Source organism: Electrophorus electricus, chromosome 6 (assembly GCF_041902795.1).
Source record: "Electrophorus electricus isolate QZ-2024a chromosome 6, ASM4190279v1, whole genome shotgun sequence".
NCBI classification, from domain to species: Eukaryota; Metazoa; Chordata; class Actinopteri; order Gymnotiformes; family Gymnotidae; genus Electrophorus; species Electrophorus electricus.
In genome coordinates this window covers 4,512,284-4,537,835 of record NC_137502.1, presented here as the reverse complement: position 1 = coordinate 4,537,835, position 25,552 = coordinate 4,512,284, and the positions used below count along the sequence as shown (strand labels likewise).

The window sequence follows — 25,552 nt, the reverse complement described above, 5'->3', positions numbered from 1 at the left end:
GGGCACATGTGGACACGCACACACGCGCACACACACACACACACACACACACACACACACACACACACACACACAGAGAGAGAGAGAGACCTCAGTTATTTCACTCATGCTAAATAATCTCATCAAGCCATCACGCTATATCACACTATTTTAACACTCATAATAATGATAGAAATTATTATTATTTTTTAAATAAAACAACTATTCGAGTCAAGCCCTTTGGTATAGCTAAACCAAACTACTTTCAAAACTGTAAATTAACTCCAATGAGGAAACACTCTAATAGAGCCTTAACAGCAAAATCATCTATATGTTTACCACACACACATCTACATAGGCCAACAACTAGGCAACCAGTATAGGTAAATGATCATATCCATGAAAACAGATGTGTACATGACAAGTCACACTTATGTATGCAAGTTTCAAGTCCACACTATTTTGCCATGCAGAACAGCTATCATATATACTCGATACTGTTTCCGTTTGTGGATATCACATTTTCATGTTTTTGCCATGTGTATGTTACAAAGTAAATTTCACAGAATAGTGCATCAAAACACTTCACACACTGCACCATGCAGGTTTGCATATTCACCATTGGGTGGTGATAAAGAGTAATTTCAAAAGGAGGATAATGTTTTAGAATAGATTTGTATTTCCATTTTAGATCATGATTTGGATGAGGAATGGAAGACCAAAATAGGCTCAACAGAAAAGCTATGATAAAGCTGCTCTGGGAACGATGCGGGCTTGAGAGGAATGTATAGGAGCCTGATATAACAGGCATCATCATGAAACTCAGGACACCTGGACTGACATGTTTTAAAGCAATATCTATATCAGTTAAAGTCAATAAAAGCCTATACTATGCTGAAAAGTAATGGAATAACACTGAAGTTAAATAATACTAATGGCCCAGTTTGACTACTGTTTTTCTTACACTTTAGGTAATTCCAGACTATGAATGCTTTCATGAACCTAAAATATGTGGTAATAGAGTACGAAGTTGTCAAGCAGATGCACCATTCACAATGCAGCGTGAATAGAAGCACAGGTGTCGAGGGTGTCAGAACACTCTCCTCACACAGTTTTCCTCTGGAACTTCTCAGTAAACACCAGCAGATAAATGCATAATGTAATTTATTTGGAGATAAGATTGGCCATCTCGGAGAACAGCAGCAACATGCTGATCTTACAGTGCTGAGCTACCCTCTGTTCGTTAACCACTTACGTCCTACCTTATACTAGGCTGAACAATACAAATAAGGGTCTGAACTGTTGCAATCTGAGTAGTTGCTGAAGGGTTGCACAATGCTATTGCCCCTATCAATAGTTCAGAAATGAATACGTCAGGGCATACATATAAATCACAATAGGGAAAATGATAGAGTAGAACAATACTATAGTTTACTGTCATTATAATGGCACATTTCTTTAAAAAAAAAAACGTCCTTGGGTATTGTGCGGCCTATGATTCCATCACTGAAGAGTTTTAGCCATAGGTATCAAAACAGCCAAGATACGAAAATAATATAAAGCTTCAAATACATTTTTGGAAATGTGCTTTCACACATGTGAAAGGCCTGCTACTGCTTATTTACTAACAACAACAAAAAACGGTCAACCGAAACACAAACACACACACACACACACACACACACACACACACACACAGACACACAGCCCACGTTGAGTGAGGTTACGTTTGATTGCCTGTATTTCAGAAACCGTAAAATCATAAAAGTGAACACGCGTCTCCACTGGTCTGTCATTGGTGGGTAACGGACACCCACCTTATTTGCATTTGTTTGTTTCGTCATCGAGGCGAATCGACGGTCTACCGCCCTGAAATCACGTCCCATAACAACTCGTTGGTGGACTTCGACACGGCAGGGAACGGCACTGCAGTGTAATAATGTTACTTGTTTGTGGTACTTCACGGCACTGTTTAAACAGTCCCACGAGAGAACACACGCGTTAGGAAATGAGAGATGCCAGCTAGAGCTTGTGAACGCCGTCACTTAGCTGCTGGTGGTCGAACAAGTTAACCGAATATCGTGTTAGGTAGTTAGCGTTAAGGACTTTATCTTAAGTTACTCACCGCAGCAGACTTACATTGGAGTCTGAAAAAGCCGTCGGTTTGCCTAAAAAGTTCATGATTACTCTTTTGGGGACATCTCCTCTACAGCAGGTAAACTGGCTGTACGTGCAAGACTTTTTACGAGATTTCCCTAACATACATTTGCAATAAACTATTAATATTTATTTACTTATTTTTAACAGTGAACTTTATGATGGTCGACAGCGTGAAAACTTTGAGGGTACTTTTTGACAACGACCAAGGGAATGGGTACAGTTCTGGTGAGCTTGTAACGGGACATGTTTTGATAGAGCTTTCTGCTCACACCAAAATAAAAGCAGTTCAACTCTGTGCCAAAGGATGTGCCCGCGTTAGTTGGTTTGATGGACCACGAAGCCAGCCTTGTCCATTTGGACTTGCTGCAATCACGACTAAGCTGTTATTCCACGCTTTCGAGGAAAATCAGTTAGTCTGCCTGTCAAAAACACTTGTAGAAGCAACAGGTGGGTTATCTCTGCTGTCACTTGGTATATAATTTAAGTGCGATAAATGTGATTTAGCTTAATCTGTAAGTGTAAGGAATCGTGAGATAAAGTGCTGATCTAGAAAAAAATGACTCTAACCAGGTAATGATGGCCTCACACTAGAAGCAGGGCACCATCAGATACCCTTTGAACTAGAGTTGCCTCAAAGGTAATGCAAACCAAAGTGAAATATTTGGTTAGTGCATCAATAATGAAAACATGACATATTTCTACCTGCAGTTATCTGATATTAAGTACTGTTCATTATATGTGTGGACATTATACAGGTCTTATTTATATCCTGCTAGTATAGTTTATGTGAATTTATTATCCTGTCATAAGATTCATTTTCACAGAAAGCTACCCCTCTTTGGCATTGTTTTGCAGACCCCTTGTTTCCTCTTTCACTGGAAAGTATGGCTATGTTTGCTATTTGGTGAAGGCTATCCTGCAGAGGCCATTCCATCGAGATCAGCATGTTTGCAGAGAACTTCCTATCATCAGTCATGTTGATGTCAATTCGCCACAACTGGTGGTGAGAATGCCAAAACAAAACACCATCTGCAGTGCCTGTTATTTCCTTGTCAAGTTTTTTTTTTTTTTTTGAAAGACATAAATCACGTTGGCTGGAAGTGAGACTACCGTGCGGATTAGAGGAAACGTCAGGAAATGTGTTTTCTACAAAAGAGCAGAAGAAACTTGCATCACTTTAGAGCTGTGTGCTCTACTTTTATTCAGATCCCTTTAAGCCATAACCAATTAAAATACTGTTTAGGCACAAATGGAATGCCTGAAAATAATATATTTAATCTGTCTAATCTGTGTACACAGTGCAGTTCAAAAGTAATTAAATAATGACAATTTGTGTTGGGGATGGGGACTGCTAATGATCCAAGCACCCCGTCTGTGAAATATGCTGTCATAGGCATGTTTGGCTACCAGTAGAAGTGCCTCACTGGTATTTACCGATGACATGACTGTTGCTGGGGGTAGCAGACATACCAGTAGTACCTTGTCTGCTCAAGTCTGACCAAAAGCCTCAAACCACATTGTACAGTGCTTCACCTTGCAAAAGGACGATGACCTGAAACAAGCTGGTAAAGCAGTCTGGCGAGTTCCCTGCTCAAACGCACCTGATTCACCTCATCAGTTACTACATTCACTAGAGGTGTTGGCACCCGTGAGTTATTGTTTTTCCAGGTCAAAAAGTACAATCTTCTAATTGGCCAAGTTAGTCAGCCAATTTTAAACTCTATTGAGTGTACATATTGAAGTCAATACTGAAGCTGAAACGCCCCTAAACAAGCAAGAACAGAAAAGCCATGTAAGTCAGGGATGATACCCTGCATCTAGTGGATATGGGCTTCTCTTAGAATAAGAAGTGCTCCGGTTCCAAATTAATTCACCAAAATGGACATAAATTCCATTAAATTAAGATTTTATATTAAGATTCATTATTCAAAACACATTGTAACACACTGGAGATTCAACAGGGTTACTGTAAAAGTGATTTACAGCTTGGAGATACAATTGTGTACATTTAGATCAGAACCTAGAATTATATTAAAGCCATTTAATCTATCAGCATGCGAGAAAGTTAATTGGAACATGCAAGAAAAATAAACAGATCATTATTAGCATTCTTCTCTTTCATTAAAGTGCTTAAAAAGCACTATATTGTTATTCCTCATCCTTCTTCTTCTTAATATTATTCTCCAGTCTTCTGCAATTAATACCGACCCACTTAATGAACAGACTCCATTCAAACTGTGTTTTGAAGGTCTTGGCAGTAGAAGTTGTGCTATGTATACTTGGAGTCGATTGGATTTTTAATAGATTTGAGTTTAAAAATGAAACACCTCCCATAGAAATGACTGACAGAATTAGAACTCCAAATTCTAACTACCATAGATGATGTCACAATAGGCAACTCGGTCTCACAGACGCAGCACATACGCACAGCACCTCTTCTGTCTCTCTCTTGCTCCTCACACTTCTGCCATATACACATGCATGCTAACATGCATGCACACACACATTCATACATACACACTGGAGACTCCATAGCAACCACTTGGTAACACCCTAGCAGCCACCTGGGACTCCATAGCAACCACCTAATAAGAACATAGCAACCACTTGGTAACACCTTAGCAATCACCTGGGACTCCATAGTAACCACCTAACAAGACAGTAGGAACCATGGTAACACCCTAGCAGCCACCTGGGATTCCATAGCAGCCACCTACTAAGACATGGCAACAAACTGGTATACCATAGCAACAAGTTAGCACCTACCTAATATCAGCATAGCATCCACACACACACACACACACACACACACACACACACACACATACACTTTCGGCCTTTTTCAAGCACTATGTATGTATTTCGTGAAATGCAAATCTACTGTGAACTGTGAACTGCTCCCTTTCAGTGTCCCATTTCAGAAAACAGTGAGAAAATGGTTGGCTTCTGGATCTTTGCCTCAGGTCCTGTCTCCCTAAATGTCAACATTGAAAGAAAAGGTTACTGCAATGGTAAGTGACATTCTTTCATTTTTGCTGACCAATGTATGGATGACTTACTACCAAAGCAGAAAGATAGACTGGTGATAATGAAGATGTATAGGTTTAGTATGATAAGTTCAGCATAATTTTAAACCTTGATGTCAAGTAACCACTTTCCCTAATAGATAGTGTTGTTGCATGTTAGTGTGTATGAAGTTACCTTTTAGAAAACATGATGTTTGTGCTATAATTAAGTTATCCTGAAGTGAAGAGTAGAGGTTAAGTATTCACCTTGCAGCCTTGACTCCCATTCTGGTCTATGACTTGTTAAAGTGGATTTAAGAAATTATGCAAAAACAAAGAAAATGCCCTTAAACTTTGGAGGGTTAAATGTCATATTTTTCAAAACTGTGGACGTATAAACAGTTATTGCACATCCTACAGGATTCAACTCACTTGGTCTGCTATCATTTTGCAGCAGTGTTGACTGTGTTGGAAACTTACTGTGATAAATCCGTTGCTCAGGAATGATGGGGGTGTTTTGAATGTGAAGATATAAGGATCTGTTCAGAGATGACTAAACTACAGAAAAAAATATAATACTTTATATAAATATAATACTTTATAATAAATATAATACCACATAGGGCTAGTGAGTAAATGTTTTCATTCTACTTTGTACTTTGGTAAAAACAGCAGCTTAACATCAGTCTGAATGATATTTGTTTTTTGTCCATTTCAGGACAGTCAATTCTGATCTATGCACAGATTGAAAACTGCTGCTCTCGGTTGGTTCTGCCTAAAGCAGTTATTTACCAGATCCAGACCTACATGGCTTGTGGAAAGATTATAAGATACAAACAGGTGGTTGCCAGTGTGAGAGGCAGTCCTATCCCTTCTGGCTGCTGTGCCACATGGAATGGAAAAAAACTTAAGATACCTCTGGTCTCTCCCTCCATCCTTAATTCAGACATACTTAGAGTGGAATACTCTCTAGCAGTAAGTACAATTTGTATTCACGTCTTAATATGGTAGAACGTTGGTTTTCATTCTGCATTTAGAGTGCTAACAGACATTTTGGAATTAGCAATGACTTCAGTGCTGAACTGTATTGCTGTAATTGACATATTAACGTTTTATCCTTAAAAGACCACTAGCCAGTCAGTTCCACAGCCGGTACTACATGGTACTACATTAAGGGTGTAACTGATGTATGTAGAACTGATGTAGGCAGAACAACACAGAATACCACTTATCATGGGTAGCATCACCATGACCATTTTTAGTTACTGTGTGCAGCATTTTATTGGCTTTAATGAATGGATGCGTACCTACTTGATTAAATCAAATTTATGAGGCCTGAACCCCCCCCCCCCCCCAAGTAAAATGCAACGCAAATGCATTGTCCTGATATATCTTTGTGGGGTTTGATTAATGACTAAAACAGCTTAATTGTACATCACTGTTGTCTTGTCATATCTAAGAAAATCAATGTTTGATGGGAAAGGGGAGAGAAAAAATATATTGTTGATCAATACTGCAGATTTGGTCAATGGTTTACACCCCTAGTCTAAATACCATGGTATCTGTGTTTCTGTTGTTCTTTTTCTGAGGTCATAGTTCAGATACCAGGTGCCAAGAAGCTGAAGGTGGAGCTTCCTGTCATAATTGGCACTACCCCTTGCAATGCCTTTGGGAATGAAAGCCTTAGCATGGTCAGTCAGTTCAGTCCAGTCATGAACTGGCTGGCCCTCTCCCTCCCAGATCCACCCGAAGGTAAGGCAGAGATGCATAAAATTAATTAAAAAGTACTTTGCATCTCGGGTAGTTTATCATCTCATGTTACCCAAGCACTATTGTGGGAGCTAGTTTCATCATGAATTCACAAGGGAAATGCATAGTGTTGAGTTACTATTAAGATTTGCTGAAAGATTTTCAAGCAAAATAGCATCACATGTTGCTGCCTTTAAATGTCAAGTAAGGGTGATGTAAACTATATGAAATAATTATGCTACTCTCTGGTGCATAAATAAATGCACTGCACTGCAAAATGCAAACAGATGCTACAAAACAGCATATTTTTAGAAAATCTTAGAGGAGTTAAACAATTTTTAAAATAAACTGTATATTTACAAGATTTTATATTTAACCCAAAAACTGTTGAGCCCACTTTTATAGTGGCTAGCCAAGGAGACTTGTACTGCACAACAAAGTAAAGATCTATAAACACCTATATTGCGAGTTAATGACGAAACATGAGAGAATAACTGTTTTGGTTGACTGACACTTCCTAGCTCTTCAAAATAATAATATTGGGCATTTGACCTAACTGTTGCTATTATTGCTTTGGACAGCTCCTCCGAACTATGCTGATATTGTGTCAGAAGTGGAGAGGGAACAGCATGTTTCCACTGTCCCCTGCTCTCAGCAGGCCTCTGAACTGGTGAGTCGGCTGGGCACCCGGGCTTTCGCTTGCACCCAGGAGTTCCGATTTCAGACCCCTCCCCCGTACTAGGCGGTCAGCTTTCCATGTGCCCACCGTCAGGTTCATTTGTGAATGAGTCATAAGTGAACCTGTTTATCAGCCTGGCTCGAGCGTCACCTGTTTGTGCCTGCTTGCCATTGCACGTTGACATTTTCTGATTGAGGACTCTAAAGATGCCAGTAATGTACATTTTTGCTCTTTTGTTTTTATTGTTTGTTTTGTTTTTTTGCTTTGTTCAAAATTTTGGGGGCATGAAAGATTCATGCAACAGCTTATGCTGTTAGTTATGGTGCAATATGTGATTGTGGTGTGTCGTTTTTGAAGGTCAAGGCTGCTTTGAGATGTAGTCCCATGCAGTCCTTCGAAATGTAGTGGACAGATTATGCATGCACAACCTAAAGAAATATCTTTGGTAAATACAGTTTAGTATGGTAAATACAGTTTATAGCAGCTGTGAGCAGTGAGAGATCTTTGTAAATTTGAAACATGCACAGTGGAACAGCAATGGAATGCATCTCTGTTTACACTTGAACTGTTCAAGCAGACAGTGGTTTAGTTGCAACCATTGTCGAAGAAAAAAGCACTTTCTTTTCTCTTGTTTGTTTTTGTATACTGGTTATGTTGTGGTTGACAATATAAAATGTATACTAGTATACTAGTATACTAGTATTCAGCTTTAAAATCAAGCATTAAGGCTTTTTACAGATTTTAATTGGCCATTACATTGCCCTCTGCAATACATGTTTAGGCATTATTAATTGTTATTGGTAATGATGCCATTTCAGTTTGCCTGAATTATTGCACTGCCTCGTTTGTGTCATTAAAAATCAGAAGTCTTTCTTAAAACCTAAGCTCAGCTGTCATGTCATTACGAACCTATTTTGATAACAGTCAAAACAGTTGTGGTTACTTAAAATCTATTTAATTTAGAAAAAAAATTATTATAAAAGTATTATTACCATGGTTTACATTTTGAATGACATTCCCACAAAAAGAGTATAGTGTATGATAAAGAAATGATAATCAGTTCATTATTCAGTCCATCGCTGCCTTGTGTCCAGTCATAAATTTTGTAAATATTATTACATTTTAAATGTTCTTTTCCACTCTTTAGTTAACATTAACAATATCATTCAGATTATGATTCAACATGCATAGATATACTATATTGTAAATCAGTGATATATTATTTTTACATTGAAAAAATGTTAACTCAATGTTTGTATTATTTTGTACCAACATATTTGTAAATGTGAGCTTAATAAAGTATATGCCAGATATTTTATTAGGTTTATTGAACTGAAAGGGAAAACAAGGAGATTATTATTTACCAACAAAAACACCAAAATAATTCAGCACAGAATATGTCCAAGGTTTTCATTTTTACTAATACAAATCTTAAAAATCTCCTGAAACTTTTCTTTTAACTTTATTCTGACCTGGTCATTCTATGGGATGATTTGTTTTTTACAGCAACAATACAATGTAAGGCTGCCAGAATGAAAAGAAAGTACAATCTTTCAGTTTGTAATTTAATTTATAATAGGCTTGCATGTTTGTGCCCAATGCAACAGAACACAATTATCATTTTTCCATTTTGACATTGTATTTCATTGCTGTGAATGGTTACAGTGTCAACTAAAATATGTTATATCGACGGGATAAACAGCCTACATGTGGTCAGGATTAGTGCTATATTATCTCTTTCTGACACATTTTGGGCCACTACCCATAATCAGGTTGGATAAGCAGTGCCATTCTGAAAGCCTACATGTTTCAGGAACCGAGCAACGGAAATGCTGTGTTTAGATATTACAGCACAGGGGGGAAACAAAAAACAAAAACAAAAAAACCCTGCTGTGGGATTTTCATTTAGGAGCCAGTGTGTCATGTCTCAAGAAAGCAGCTGTATTCCTGTGTTATTTAAGTCAGTGGTGTGTCAATGGTGTACATTAATCAATTCATAGATACTCAAGGGAGGAGTCTATTCTAAGAATAACCATATAAAAGAAGCTGATTTATGATGTGCTTGTCCTAAAAGATCATTTTTGTGTGTTTTTCCAGAGTTGTCATTATATTTCTTAGATGTTATTGAAGCTAGTGGTCAACTGGCTGCTCCAGGGTGAACTCCCATGGGATAAAGCATCTATGTAAACAACTGTATAAATCACTTTACATGTAGGGAACCCGTGTACCACAGTAATATACTTACTGTATCACCAGCCAATACGTCTTTTTACATATTCCAGGTTCACTGTTTACATGATGGCTACATGAATGGATAAATGAGATTTAAAATCATCCACAGCAGATACCTGTCTTTCTGTTTTTTAATCTAGTGATTAAACTGATCTAAGCTTTTCTTCATTTGCCTGACAGTTCTAATAGCAGGAATACTACAAATACCAGCTCAGAAGAATTTACTAGCACCATAATTTATAGCTTAGAGTTCAGCTCATGATCTGCCTCCTCTCAATTTGTATATGCAAAATATAAGTCATACCATTTTGGTACAAAATCCCAAAGGTCCTTGAAAAGTCCTTGAATCCAGTGTTTAAGTGCCTGCTTGATGCATCCATCATGGACATTTGTTCCTGTTGGGGATACACTGGGGAGTTTGAGTCTCAGCTAATGAGAGCCGGTCCAGGTGTGCGCAGACTAACTAGTACAAATCTTAGTAAATCTTGCATCTGTATTAGGCTACATTCTTGGGAATTCAGACTTTTTGTATGAAAACATTTAAATAATTTCCAAGTACTGCAGTCAGATGCTTAACCTCTTACTTTCAGTGTTATTTGGCAAAACTTTGTCATATCATAAAGTCAAAATCGAACACTGAAGTGGGCTGCCAAACAGGACCTTATGTAGGTACTCGCAGACAAAATATAATCTTGAATAGAAAATGTCCATTGTCAGTGCAATCTAATTCTAATTCATCCTGTTCTGATCAAGTATATTCAATCCTGAATACAAAGGATATTTAACTTATACTAGACCAATCAAAGCCTGTGATACTGGTTCTGGTTTGAATCTTGCTTTTAGATTTAACTTTATATGGCTTACACACAAGTCAATTATGTTTCTGGTGTCCAATAAAGTATTTAATATCTAATGCTGTTTAATAGGCATTATATTAAGAGTTGACTTGTTATGACAGAGAATGCCATATCTTAGTTTTGTAATGGTGAAGTCTTTTAAACTTCATGTTAAATGAATTAACCAGCACTTCCAATCAACCTCATTTCTTTCAGAAGCTGCTTTTCAAAAAGGCATTGACATCATACTTTATGGGATAAAGGAATAAAAATGCAGTAGACAATGCTGTAGCTATCCCATCATGCAATATACTAGCCTATACTATTAGTCCTACCACTTGCTCAAAACCAGGAAATGACTTATAACCTGTGAAAGAATATACCTCTGATTCAGTCCAAGAATGCCAGAATTTGATGTGGATGCTTCACAAAGATAGCTACAGAGGGCTCTGGTTTCAACCCTACATTAACTCTGTACATTGTTTATTACCTGCATTGACCCACATGTACTCCCTATAATATTTCATTCACGCAGACATTCTTGAAATGTGGAAAACACCGGGCTTCTCCATCCTCAACAGTTTGGCAGTACTAATAGAACTGCATGCCAGGGCCCAGCGACGTTGCTTAGCAGTGTGGATTTCTGTCTGTGCTCATGCTTATCTTCCTGTGCTCTTGGTATTCGCACCTGCTGTTTTTGGCAGGGGCTGTGGAAAGGCACGCTGTACCCCTGTTGACAGGAGTGAGTGCATACCACTGTGTCCACTTTGTCTCAACCTTGATATTCCCCTTTTTTCCACACCATTGTTTAAACATGTTTAACTTGCTGATCACTGTAAAATTCGAAGCGTAATAACAAAGAGGCATTTGGATATTGGCTGAAAATGCATTCACCGTGTACCGTGAGAGACCCATAAATCATAAAAATCCTGCAACTCCAATAACACTCTGGGTATTTGTAAGCCTCACAGTCTGATCAACACATGCTGAATAACTTCTCATGCTGTTAGCATACCATTACAGCATGTAGTTGTCACTGTATTCCCTTAATACAGTACATGTTTATGATACTACATTTAGGTGTTACAGATAAATAAGCATATCATAGGCTTTGGCAACTATGCTTACTATGTAGTAGATAAACACACAAGTAAATGGTTCATGGTGACATACTGAAAGACAAAAAAATGGGAATATCTGAATTTGTATCTGTTTGGTCGATGTGTGAGTGTGTGTATGTGTGCTTTTGTGGGCGTGCATGTAGCATAGCCCTGTAGTCAGTTACCTTGAACAGGTAGTTTGTTAAACTTTGAGTGCCCAAATTCAAAGCAATACTTTGTGTGAATTTAACTTTTTATATATTATGGTAATTAATTACATGGCATATGGCCATTGCAAAATCAGCTGTTGCTCTCCAAAATGCATCACTGTAAACACACACACACACACACACACACACACACACACACACACACACACACACACACAAAACAGAAGGATAACAGAAGCTCTTTTAAAAGCATGGGTAAAAAAACATTTATTTCTTTTTGATCCCATATAACCTCAAATACTTATGTGCACAAAATAACCAATGTGCGACTAAAGACTGGACAGACACAGAGAGGAAATCTATTCCATTTTCTTTCCGAGAATTTGGTGCATTGTAGAGCATTTGGTAAACATAACATTCAATTACCTCTACAGGGCAGGGTGAAAAGTGATTAGTAGGTTCCTTTGAATAGGCTATTATTGAGCAGATGTGTGCAGCCTTTTGCCACTGCTTATTTGGGGAGTGACAGCTCCATTCACCGTCCATTCAGAACTTAGTATAACTACAGACAGATCCATACAGTAAATAACGTGACTCTACTGATCTACTGTCAAATTCTCTTCTGGTTATGCAGGAGGACATGCTTACAGTGGGAGACAAAAGAGCTTCTTTCTATGGATCCTTGTGCAGTATCTAATCTATATTTGGTGGTAACTGTGTCATTCATTTTCAAGTCTGAGTTCAGTATGACCTCCCATCTAATGTCCTTCGTTGTTAATTGAAGGCACATTATGTAAATGTAGTGTTGCATCTCACCAACATCAATACTCTGACTGTTAGGGTTTATCATTTGCTCTTTATCATTCAGGAAATAACACTGGTGTGTATGTGTACAAATAGTGAAAAATAGAATATAAAGCTGCATTACCTAAAAAGCAGAAATGGACATTCATTCATGAGTTGAAGAAAAAGTAAGCTATGTGGAGCAATACTGACAGTTAACATTAATGAATAAGCACAGTAAAATCAACAGCTGACCATCACCAAATCATCCTTAAACACTTTCTATGTTCTGCTAAGTGTAGTTTTGTATTTCATGTCAGTACAGTAAGTGTTCATTAATCACAGGGAAATTTGACTTGAGCATAAATGTATGGAACATTGGTTAAAGAATCGTAACGTTAATATTGATTCCCATAGCGATGTAGGGTTGCACTTATGACAGCTGTAGTAAGTCCTACTGAACAGAGAATCCTAGATACCTGACATTAGGAAACATTAGCTATCTATCATTATTCCAACAAAATTAAAATAATACTAAATAAATAACATCTTTGAGATGTTATCACAAATGATTACCTCCACCAAGCCAAGTCCATCATCTAAAGTTCTTTTCAACCTTATCTTAGATATTACATCTCAGACATTAATGAAAAATGATTAAAACAGCTTTTTGTCATGCAGGCCTCTGGAATCACCACACATACTCATCCCCTGAGGACTGATACGTTACACTGGTAACGAATCTCAGACTTCCTCATTGCGAAGTATTGCCTCTGTTTCCTTGAACATACTAAGCGTTGTACGTGACTGCTGCTCATCCATGTATTGACCTGCTTCCGTATCTTGTTTTACGAGTATTTCCTTGTTCCTTGTTATACTCGTTTGGCCCAGTTCTATTGCCTATGCTATCTTCTCAACTCTGAGTTGGATTTGTACTTTTGGTTGTGTTTGTCCCTTGGACTTATTCTTTGGATTTTTACCTGGACTGTTTGTGATTTAAATAAACTATTCGCTTTTTATCATCTGCAGGGAATCTTGCTGCGTGACACTTTTATTGTTTTCACCATGTTTTAACTTCAAGTATTTGAGAAAGCCCATGAAATAAAATGCATTATTAAATACAATAATGCATTTTTTGGAATTGCTTTTATATTACATTAATGTCTGAAAATGCCCCCCGTATGATATACAAATCTATATTTCTGGATTTTGTCATGTCAAAAGCTGTTATGGTCAGGTCATGATTATTGCTATAAATCTCCTTGCAGGAGAGGGAAACTAATTTAAACATGGTCATACTTGAAAGAGAAATAATTTTTGCCCTCATTACATACCTCTGTATGTACTCCATTCTACTCTACTCTACTAGTCTACCTATTCTAAAAGAAACCACTTTTTCCAAGTGCAACGTAACATCTGTAATTATTACGCTGACACTGCCCATCTCTTTCATATGCTTCTTCCTGTCCATACAGCAATTTCCTACACTGCATATCCTTTCCTTTACCGATACTAAATTCCCATCAACCGCAAAGGCCTGAGTATGAAGCACTCTTATTCAAGCATTAACATTCATAATCATAGCGAGCACTGTTCTAATAAACATATCTGAATGACACTGTTTACACACTCAACCTTTAACATTGTACTAGTATACTGTACACTGAGCTCATAATGCTAAGCGATCATGTTGTACGTCAAAGCTCATAAGACTAAGTGGCTCACCTTGATGCGGTCATTCTTAATAGAAAAGAACGTGACTGCAATCTGATTGTGTAGGTGAGCGACGAGCGGTTGTTACTGAGTGACTAACTCATACATGTGATGACCACACTGGAAGCACCTTGAAGACCAAAGGGTGATAAATGGCTCAGTACAGCAAGTAACAGCGCTCTACAGGTATGGGAGAGGAAGGTCTAATAACATGATCTGCTGAGACTTTACCCTAGAGCAAGCAAGTAAACACACACACTCTCACTCTCTTTCAGCCTCAGAAATACATGGAAATGAAAGCAAGCTGAAGGATTCTTTGGAGTGTTCCCTGGCTTCGCACACAGGAGGCCTATCTCTTCTTATTTATATGACTGTAATTAGTTTTGTCTCTGCTCACTTGTGATACGAAAACCCTGTTGGCAAGAAAACCAAACATCAAAACAAAAACAATTCAGCTGAATAAAGACAGCAAGCATTATATTATGGTATTGTGTTGCAGATAGCTGGGGCAATGAGCCGACTATCAACTGTCAAGCACACATCACTGGGTTTGGTTCCAGCTGTTTTTAGTGAACTTGAAAGTGGAGCTGCAGCCCAGGACAAAGCCAAAGTCTATATCCTGCTTTGGAGGTAAGTGGAGTGAAGTCTTATTGGTTCCAGGCACCTTAGATGCACACAGATGGCAGCTTGACACCCAACTCACCCATTTTGAACCATGAGTGGGCAGTTATAAAGATTCATTAGAAGCACATAACCTTCTACTCTTAACAACCCCTTCCTTAAATGTTTGACTCTGCTGTGTCAGGGCCATGTTGTCCTTGTTTTTATTTGAAGGGTTAAATTGAAGTCAGCAGAGATTTACAATATGTGTCATCATAGCCCTCGCTTCTAGCACCATCGCAAAACAGCAGCTTCCCCAGGAGCACAGCAGCTGCAGAAGTAAGCTTATAAAAGTTTGAGGATACTCAGGAAACTTAAGTGATCCCCCCACCTCAACTCAGGGTGAGCCCACAGCCTGTAGGATGGCTGCTTATATTAATTTCATGGAGTTTAAGAGGTTACCAAACTCATTTGCAGATTCTTATTCATTTATGAACTCTGCAACTCTCAACACTGCAGCGCTTTGAGCTAGGCCACTTTGGGTGCTTAAATTACATGGAATATTATATAGGAAGGTATGTAAAAACTACTGTAGGTTTTCTCTTAACTTAAAGGCAAGCAGGTCAAGAACAGGTAGCGTAGCATGAAATGACAGCACCCTGCTGTTTATCGAAAAGGCAGCAGGGTCATGAAGGGCATTTGCAGAATTGGTTCACTGAAAATTTCAAAGCTTTTCTAATGAGACAATGAGTTTCATAGAAAGCAGCCTAAGGAGGAAACTTCAAGTGGGCCAGCCAGTGAAACTGAGTAAAAGGCCTTCCAGGCTGATTGGATTTCCTCAGGAACAGGATTCACCTCAGGGATCATATCTAATCCAGCATGCCGCATTCTTGCTGCAAAATTATGGTTGGAGGTTTTTCACTGTTGTATGATATCAAAACTCTGCATTCGCATTTCTCACGTGTAGATACATATCAATTAGCTTCATAAATGGCCTTAAATGGACTTAAATCTAATGAAAATTATATTATGTACATAAATAGATATCAAAGATATCTATAAATGTATGAGATAATAACACTTATACATTTTTATTTTTGTTTATTGACAGTGATGGTTAAAATCAACAGTTTCAGACTCATAAAACTTGCTCCTCTCTCCAAAGCTGATTTAAGACAGAAAGTACATGTTAGCTCTTGGTTTTAGCTCCTTTATTGGGATGCCAACAACCATCAACAGTTTGTCCTACTAAACAGTAACCTCTACCTTGACCTCAAGACCACAAGCTCCTCTGGGTGCTGCCTGTCTTGCTGTAGGAAAGGCTCTCCCCATCTTTGGGAGAGCTCCTCCAAACTAGACCTCTGGGTCTAAGAGTGCATGTGCCCATGTGCAAGTGTGAAGCCCCTGCTTTGGTTGGGTTATGGGGGCGGGGTGTAGATACAGAGTGATTAATTGATGGTCACACCCTGGTGACTAGTGCCCACCCACCTTTGATGAAGAGCGATGGAAGGGCAGCCAGGGCCCTGGCTGATAATGGGGGGCGGCAGAGGGAGCTGGTGTGTCCTGCTTCATGGCAGGGATTTCAATCAAAGAGCCACCTTGCTGCAAAAGCCAGTGCTGCTCAAAACCCCTTGCAGAGTGTCTGTTCTCCTGCAGGAAGAGAGCAGTGCCCCCCGCACACTGTTTACTAGGGCAACTAAATAACGTGCACAAACACTCAGTATTCAGTTACTTCAACACATATTGTTATGAATACCACCTTGCAGTGATTAATTAACCTCTATTCTACTGTATATGTTTGTGAGTTAATTTATAGGTTATAGAGTATGGACAATGGAGAAAATAATTCAGAAGAGTTATTTAAGTGCAGATACTTTTTGCATGTTGAACTTCTTTCCTGAATCAGTGCAACATGTATCCTGCCAAGTTAAACAATCAGAAATCTAAACATATCGTGGGGAAAATTATGACCCCTTTTGCACAAGTACCCACAACAATCCCACGCCATTAACCTAGCGGTGCTATCAAGATTTCTTTCTAAAATATTATTTTTTTCATCTAGAGTATTCTTATATATATACTATGATGAATACATATTTTCAGTTAATGCAAGAGGTAGGTAGTGATTGCTTAGGGCAAGGGCAGGCCTGGGGAGACATGACCTAACATGACATGTAAAAAACTAAATGATTAGGCTCCTTTTTATCGCAGTCAAAATATGGTCCCAATGGGATCGAACTTGGAACATTGCATTAAAAAGTGCAATAAAGTATATTTTATGATATGGGGCTGTTATTAGTGTGATTTGTTCTAATAATAGATTGTTATTAGCAAATAAAAGATTGCAGTACTCTAAGATGCAAATGGAAAAATCAACTGCAGAAGGGGCTGTAATGTTTTGAATGAAACCTGAGAATTGTGTAATTTAAATGCATTTAACGCACCTTTCCTTTCTGTTTCATTATCTAGTCAAATAAGGCCTCAGGCCTTCAACTGTATGTGCCATCAAAAAAAGAAAGAAAGAATGTGTGTGTGTATGTGTGTGTGTATGTGTGTGTGTGTGTGTGTGTGTATGTGTGTGTGTGTGTGTGTGTGTGTGTGTGTGTGTGTGTGCGCGCGTGCGTAAGCAGTTCTCAGAGGGCATGGGGAATCTCATTGTGGTGCAGCTCCTCTGGTGGGAGCACCGTTCCATCCATCTAAGACTTTATTTAGGCCTCTTGTCCTGCCCAAGTTCTGTGCAAGCTGAGATCACTCTGTGTTCCTCCCTAGGGATGACAATAATGTCACACGCCAGCTCGGCACACATACATTTCAGCAGCCGACCTAAACCTATTAAGAATGACTACTTACCATGGAAAAGGTGTGTCCTTCACATCCGCAACCTTCTCATACTTTTTGCATGCGCACATGAATGTGTGTGTGTGTGTGTGTGTGTGTGTGTGTGTATACGCACGTACAGCATGCTCATACAAGGTAACACTAAAGTTAAAATGCCTGTAAAAAGGCATGGATTCTGTACACAAAGATGATAAAACTATAAATACAAGACACTATATTCATGCAAGTATCGTATTTTTCAAGAAGTATAGTTTGGTTATTTACACTATTATGTATCTACTGAATAAATCTTGAAAGTAGAAGTTAACCATGCATTTCTGTTCACAATATCCATATTTTTTAGAACAGCAGTCATTTCAGTGAAAGATTAAAAGTTAGGGAAAAAAATGTGATTCAGAAACATAGACTGTGTTGAGGACCTAGATATGGTGTAAACAGAAACAAACAAACAATGACAAAAAAAAAATAACAAAAATAAAAACACTTCCATATCACACTACCCGAACCTGTTCACTTTCTTCACGCTGCTCACCCATGTCCACCCCCAGCCCCCAAAAAAGCAGCTATGGAACAATCCATTTTTGTCTATGCATTCTCATGGCAATCAGGACTTTCTCATAAACAAGGCGGACATTTATGTTTGTAGCGTGTGATAGTGGGGCAAGGATTATTTGCAAGGGAAACTGGGCCACAGTTTTTAGAAACAGGGTTACTACGAACCCTGCAGATCCTGTCTATGACTCAGAATAGACTCGGAGCTCACTACCTTATCGTACTCCAGGCTCCCCTGTGGAAGCAAGGGAAGCTAACGCCGACTGACAGCGCGGGCCCCAGTGCTGGTCTCGCTCCATGCTGCCGGTGCTTGCGCTGATGAATGCCCTTTCAGGTTGGCATGGAGGCTTTTCAGACTTAATCACTATCCCTGGCATTGGCTGCAACATGAGTCCATCGAACTTTGTAAGTGAAGTTAACAAGAGGTCAGATTGTCTCAATACAAGAATGCCATTTTTACAGGTTAACGCGACAATGTAATTAATCAAGTGATTGGACATAATTATCCTGCTCACTAGAGCTCCTCAGGTATTTGACTCAATTACCCTTTTTATGGTTAAGCACATTATACTATACTGTATACTTTCATGATATTAGAACGGATGTTCCCCAGACAGCACTTTTCTCATAGCGTATGCCTCATGCTGGATCAACTTTTTACATGATTTCATCTAAAATGCTAGAAAGGAACCATGTTTACTAGAGAAACAACACATGGCTTGAGCATTGTTAGAACCAGAAAGGCATTAGAGACTAAGGCCATTTATATTCCACAATGGAAAAAAAAACAACAACATATGATTAACGAGGGTGCCTCTCTTTATTTCTCTTGAACCGTACAAAGCAAAAGCTCCACCTTGACCACTCTATTAAAACCAAGAGCCAAAGTTATCCATCGAGCTGGAGACAGAAGGCACAGGGGCTGTTTTCACAATGCCATGCCTTCTCTCGCCCCTAATGGATTTCAATACACTGCAGAAGCCAGAGAGAGATGTGGCGTCTACATTTTTGACTGATTATGCATTTCTCTCTCTCTCTCTCTCTCTCTCTCTCTCTCTCTCTCTCTCTCTCTCTCTCTCTCTCTCTCTCCCCTTCTCTCTCTCTCTCCCTTTAAGCTATTCATAGAAGATAGATTCATCATTCCAATTTGTCAAGACGGCGAAGTTTTCAATTAATTATGTTGCCAGGGAAGGAAGCAGTGGGTGTATTAGGCTTCTCTGTCAGGCCTCGTCCGAGTCCCCATTTACAGGCCTCAAAATAAAGAGGTATCAGAGAGGTGTTGGGCCGCACCAGTAATTAATTTGATGAATGCCTCAGTGGTGCAAATAGTGGCAGCCGTGCGTCTCTTCATCAGACTGCAGTGCAGCAGCAGCGAGTCACCCTGCCCAACGCTAATTTGAAAGGGGAACCATCTCATCCGGCTAGTGGACGTCCTTACGTGCGGGGCCTATTCTTCATGCCACAGCAGAGTGGGCCAGCAACACCGGGGGGGGGGGGCCTTATGCTTCCCATCAGCTTTGTCCTTGGTGCCAAGCCGACAGCTCCACTCCATGCCCGCTTCTTTGACTTTGTGGCCTGATCCGGGTAATAGCAGGCAGGAGGGATTTACGTGGCGTGGGGGGGCAGTGACAAACCCCTCAACCCTCCCCCACCATCCAGCCCACCAGCCTCTCTCTCCCAACAGACAGATTAGGGAGACAGGCGGTCACCAGCACCTCCAGTCTGGCAGGGGTGTAAGAGAGGGGCCTGAGGGATGGGGGACGGGAATTTCTAGGCTGGAAGTGAGGCAAAATCACAAATCACCCCATAAGATGGCTGGAGAGACAATGTGCTCCTGCCAGGGTGTAAAGACTGGTGGCATCAGCGAACCAGAGGGACCCAAGCAGTGAGGAGGCCGAGAGGAGGGTCCAATCTAAAATGATGGATCATATTATTGTGATTAGGCAAAAGCCTGCTTGGCAGCTGTTTGCGAAGGTGCACCAACAGTGTCGACAGGAGCCAAGGCCTCACTGAGAAATAATTGGGCTGGTGCCACATAATTCAGGTTCTGATTTTCACAAGTGGGGGACCTCATTATAAATCAGGTCATCCTTTGATACAACACCATAAATCAAAGACAGGCATGGCTCAAACAATTAGATAATTACTAGACCCCCATGTCACTGCTGTGTTAGTGCACTGCTTTGTAAATCTCAGGAAGGGAGGGGAAAAAATGCCTGGTAAACTCCACCATAATTAGTCGAGAGCCAAATGAGGGTGTGTGTGTTGGGGTGGTGGCTGTGAAGGCTACTGGGTGGTAAGACAGGAGTAATTGGGAGGAAAGCCCTGGTGGTTTGACAGGTACACAGTAACACTGGAATTTTATTGTGCAAATAACAACAACAATACGAGAGAGAAGCAGAGGAATAAAAAATGTCATATTTGTAGTCTAATAGTTATTCTAGTAATTACATAAATAATGTAACATTTCAGAAAGATGGTAATGAATATTTAACTTTTATATTTTCTTTTAATTCAATCTTAAACCCTTTATTCAATCTTAAACACTTACGGTGATAGGAAATTGCTCGAGCTACCTTTCTCCTAGCTGTTTCATGTAGCAATGCAGTGACGTATTGCTATGGACCGTTCCAAGACTCTCTGGGATGAGTTTGCCTTTCGTGGACCTGCACTGACCCCTAGTGTTGCTCTGCCCTCTTTCTCCTCCCTCCCCACTGCCTGGGCAGCCTGTACCTCCTCAGAGCCAATTATTTCCCCATCCCATGATTACCCGTAGGCAGGGATGCCACCTCAGATCCAGAAGCAGGAGTCCAATTGACCCCAATTGAAAGTGTCATTTTTCAACACTGCCAAGTCAGGAGACGCTTCCCCAGTCTGGGATGCAAGATCAGTGTGAGAAGCTCTACTGAACTCTTCAGCCTGCTCCACACGCTGTCCTTCTCACTCACACAAATGCATGCATGCAAACAGACAGGCAGTGCTGTCACGTAAAGAAGCTCTCAACCACCGTGTTAAAACGGAGGTCATGGTGTGGGAAGGGAACCAAGTGGAGCAGATCGTCGCGAAACCTCCAGGCTTTCACAGCCACGTGTTGATTCCAGCACAGTGTGGCCCTGCCTTTTACACTGCAAACCCCCGCCTTACCTCAGTCCTTACTCCTCACTCGCACAGACATGCACTCACCCTCTCGCCCCGTACTGCAGCCGCTCAGCTAACTCCCCTGACACGCTTAATAGAATAGGAGGCAAATAAGTCCCTCAAGCACGTCATTGCCCCTTGAGTAGCGCTGGCTGCAAAGAACGCTGCCCTTCCAGAAGGCCTAAATGCAGAACCCACCTACACCCCAAAATACTTTGCTCTCACTCCGTTCGCCCCGTTCATGTCTTCCAAGCTCCAAAGTGCTATTTCTTTTCATTTTGTACTAATACACACAGAGACAGAATACAAAAAAAAACCCCACAGTTTTAATAGAATGAGCTATATGTGGCCGATAATTTAATATGTGAAAAACACCAAGAAGGATGATGCAAGCACAATGATTTCAAAACTGCGCTCAGTGTTCATGTGTAGCAAGAATGAACTGGAGAAGAAAAAAAGTTAGTTTTTGTACTGCATATAACAGTAATACGTACACAAATACCCTCTTGCTAATCAGTCCGCCTCCTTGATTCCTGGCAGACCCAGCATTGCCCATAGCTGCCACTACAACTCAGCTTACAGTTGCATCAAAGCCCTACAACAGCTTCCAAATGTAAACCTCTGTAGATAGATATTAAAGCTGCTTGACGATAAGCACCATCTGGCCAAGCATAGCTCTACAGTACCTCTACAGCAATGCTTTCAGGCACAAGTGATCTGTCATGACCATCACATGACCTATTCATCACAAACGTTCCACCATCCTAACGTCCTACAGTGAGATGAGCTGACAACGTCTTTACGATATTGCTGTTCCTTTGATTGGTATCTAGACAGACAATGATCAGTTGGGTTTTTTGGTTGTTGTTGGTTTTTTTTTTCTGTTTCCTGTTTATTTCCTCCCTGCTATCCCCGCAGTGCAGTGGCTGCTTAGATACGAAAGCAAGAGGGGTGGGGATTGGGTACAGGAGAAAACGTCACACCAGTAAAGGCAGCGAGCCGTAACGCCCCGCCCAGACGAGGGGATGGCCAGTTGCTCCTCTCTGTGTGCCCTGGGTAAAATGATTTAAGTGATTCTGAAGCTGTGCCACCAATCTGCCGATCTACCAGAGACCGAGAGAGAGAGAGAGGAAGGGAGAGAGAGAGTATCTGAGAGGGAGAGAGAGCAACGCATTTTAACTAAAGACCCAATGGCCTTTGTTAGCAATACTCAACTAATAGGAATGAAACAATAATAAGTGATGTTTTGTTTGTTTTTGATGGGCAGCACAGACATGATAAAACCTTTGAGCAGACCCCAACCAATATTAAAACTATAAATCTATTATTCCATAGTCGTGTCTTTCAAATGAAGCTTTCCTGAGCAATCCAGAGTCAATTTACATTGAGCTTGTACAAGTACAGTTGGTATTAATTCTGAGACACACACACACACACACACACAGGGAGAGAGAGAGAGAGAGAGAGAGAGAGAGAGAGAGAGAGAGAGAGAGAGAGAGAGAGAAAACACATTTTAACCAAAACACTTTGCTTTCATGGTGTGTCCTCTGCCATAAAAAGACACAGATGGGTTTCTTCATTTCCAGCGTAATGACTTGAAGTCCCTGATGATGAAGTGAGGGGAAAGGTTAAAATTACATTGTTCTGGTAAATTACACTCAGACAAATGGCTGCGAGGCAGAAGATAGATCAAAGAACAGCACCAAACACAAGCGGCACTCCTAAGTGGCTTAGCTTGGCTGCTGGATGCAGGCTCTCTTCTTGTTTCATGATTGTGATCAGTGTTAATTAAATGTGCTAATATTGTCCTCACTTTCCATGTTTGTCTTCTCTCACTTTAGGCAACAGTGGGCTTAAAAGGCCTCTGTTCTCATCTTCCCTGATTCTGTGTGTTGCTGTACGAAAATAATGGTTGGTTTGTATGCAGAAACTGCCATGAATTTCCTGTAATGCTGAAATAAAAAAAACAAAAAAAACAAACAAATCATTATTTTTTGATGGGGGAAAATAGCAAAAGGGAGAGATGGCACAGAGGAAGAGAGAGAGATAGAGAGAGAGAGTTAGCAAGTTCAGTGGCAAACTTGTCACGATGCAGGGTAATAAGGTCAATGTGAAAAACAACCCAGGGGCACATTTCCCAGTAAACGACAGACTGCACGCGCTCTCACACACACACACACACACACACACGCACACACACACGCGCACACACACACAAACACACACACACACGCACACACTCACACACGCACACACACGCACACACACGCACGCACAAACACACTCACACACACACGCACACACACACACGCACAAACACACTCACACACACACACACGCACACACACACACGCACGCACAAACACACTCACACACACACACACACACACACACACACACACACACACACACACAAGCACACACAAACACGCACGCACAAACACAGGCACGCACGCACACAAACGTGCGCACGCACAAACACACACAAACACAAACACACAGGTGCGTACACACACACACACACACACACACACAAACACACACGCATGTACACACACAGACACAAACACACGCGCGCACAAACACACACACACACACACACACACAAACACGCACGCGCACGCGCACTCACACAGACCCGGCCTTATGTTGCAGAATCCAAACCCATCGAGTCAATTGCCAGAAAACATGACATGACCTTTCAGATTCACTGAACATCAAGCGTGAGTAGGACTGCCGTGCTTTCCACCCCCTCCCCCTTCCACCTCCTACCCACCATGCTGCAGAAGCTCCGCCCCACTCTGACACCCCCAGGCCCTGGGTTCACCACAAATAATTACTCACTATCAAGTCTGTGCTGAACAAGACTGCAGTCAACAACTATCTATCTATCTATCTATCTATCTATCTATCTGAATGGATGGATGGATGGATTATTAACAAGTAAGTTATTTAATTAATAAAAACTTGCCTTTCAACTTCACCCTGTGCTGGAAACATATAGAGCAATGTATATTCAAACATGCCATGCTGTTCGATGTTCTGTGAAGGGTGAGGTCATAGGGTGTTGGGGATGCAGAGGGGCTGTGAAGGGTGAGGTCATAGGGTGTTGGGCATGCAGAGGGGCTGTGAAGGGTGAGGTCATAGGGTGTTGGGCATGCAGAGGGGCTGTGAAGGGTGAGGTCATAGGGTGTTGGGCATGCAGAGGGGCTGTGAAGGGTGAGGTCATAGGGTGTTGGGCATGCAGAGGGGCTGTGAAGGGTGAGGTCATAGGGTGTTGGGCATGCAGAGGGGCTGTGAAGGGTGAGGTCATAGGGTGTTGGGCATGCAGAGGGGCTGTGAAGGGTGAAGTCATAGGGTGTTGGGCATGCAGAGGGGCTGTGAAGGGGAAAATATAGCAGTAAAGCATGGAACATGTCAGAAGGGTTGTGAGTAAAATGTGCTTGTCTTTCAGAGTGCATCCGCACAAGTGTGGTTGATTTCTACACAGAGATCACCTCTTCTGACAGACTGAAAATGTGTAGTTCATCTGTCAACTAATATGACTTTCTGTAAAGCATCTGTGTGAATGATGTTTACTCAGCCACTCTCAGGTTCATGCAAGTTTGCTTCAAATGATCATTTATAGAAAATGCTACATGTGTGTGGTGAATAGGTCATAGGATTTGCAAATGCTTCTGTTTCCTCTCCTTAGCACTGTCAAAAAGGGTGATGCCCTGTGCTTAACCCAAAAGCTGCTAACTTTCAGGAACAGAGCAGTTCTCTGCTTTGGGGTTAAATCCTATGGGGGAGGGTGTCATTTCCTCCTCACGGTTGTCTTTCATCTTTCCAGATTGTGCCCCACCATGGCACAAAGATGTAATATGACTACCACCTACTGGTGGAAAAAGAAACCCCGGCCTTGCGGTCCCCGGTCATCCGTGCTCTCGCGAGCTTCACTCTTAATTATTCGGGATGCAGTAGTCACAGTGGGGCCCAGCGGTGGCGAGTTGGGGGGTGGGGGTGCTAAGCGCAGCCG

At 40.8% G+C, this 25,552-nt stretch overlaps 1 protein-coding gene across 11 annotated transcripts in view; it reads left to right on the top strand.

Annotated features, from left to right (window-relative positions):
• Window positions 1-1,861: 1,861 nt before the first annotated feature.
• LOC113573996 (arrestin domain-containing protein 4) overlaps window positions 1,862-25,552 on the top strand; it is a 34,865-nt gene continuing 11,174 nt past the window's right edge. For 3 of the 11 annotated variants that reach the window (XM_081715474.1, XM_081715473.1, XM_081715472.1), the window contains exons 1-9: window positions 1,862-2,194; window positions 2,287-2,586; window positions 2,710-2,776; window positions 2,995-3,142; window positions 5,048-5,150; window positions 5,863-6,119; window positions 6,734-6,896; window positions 7,475-7,563; window positions 14,906-15,036. In XM_081715474.1, the coding sequence (XP_081571600.1) occupies window positions 2,295-2,586; window positions 2,710-2,776; window positions 2,995-3,142; window positions 5,048-5,150; window positions 5,863-6,119; window positions 6,734-6,896; window positions 7,475-7,563; window positions 14,906-15,036 (1,250 nt within the window). In that variant the 5' untranslated portion in view covers window positions 1,862-2,194; window positions 2,287-2,294. Of the gene's footprint in view, window positions 2,195-2,286; window positions 2,587-2,709; window positions 2,777-2,994; window positions 3,143-5,047; window positions 5,151-5,862; window positions 6,120-6,733; window positions 6,897-7,474; window positions 7,564-12,544; window positions 14,386-14,472; window positions 14,593-14,681; window positions 14,780-14,905; window positions 15,038-17,775; window positions 23,046-23,375; window positions 23,860-25,552 lie in introns of those variants that run through there. The other 8 variants (XM_035525703.2, XM_081715476.1, XR_003410272.3 and 5 more) reach the window with 8 other exon arrangements.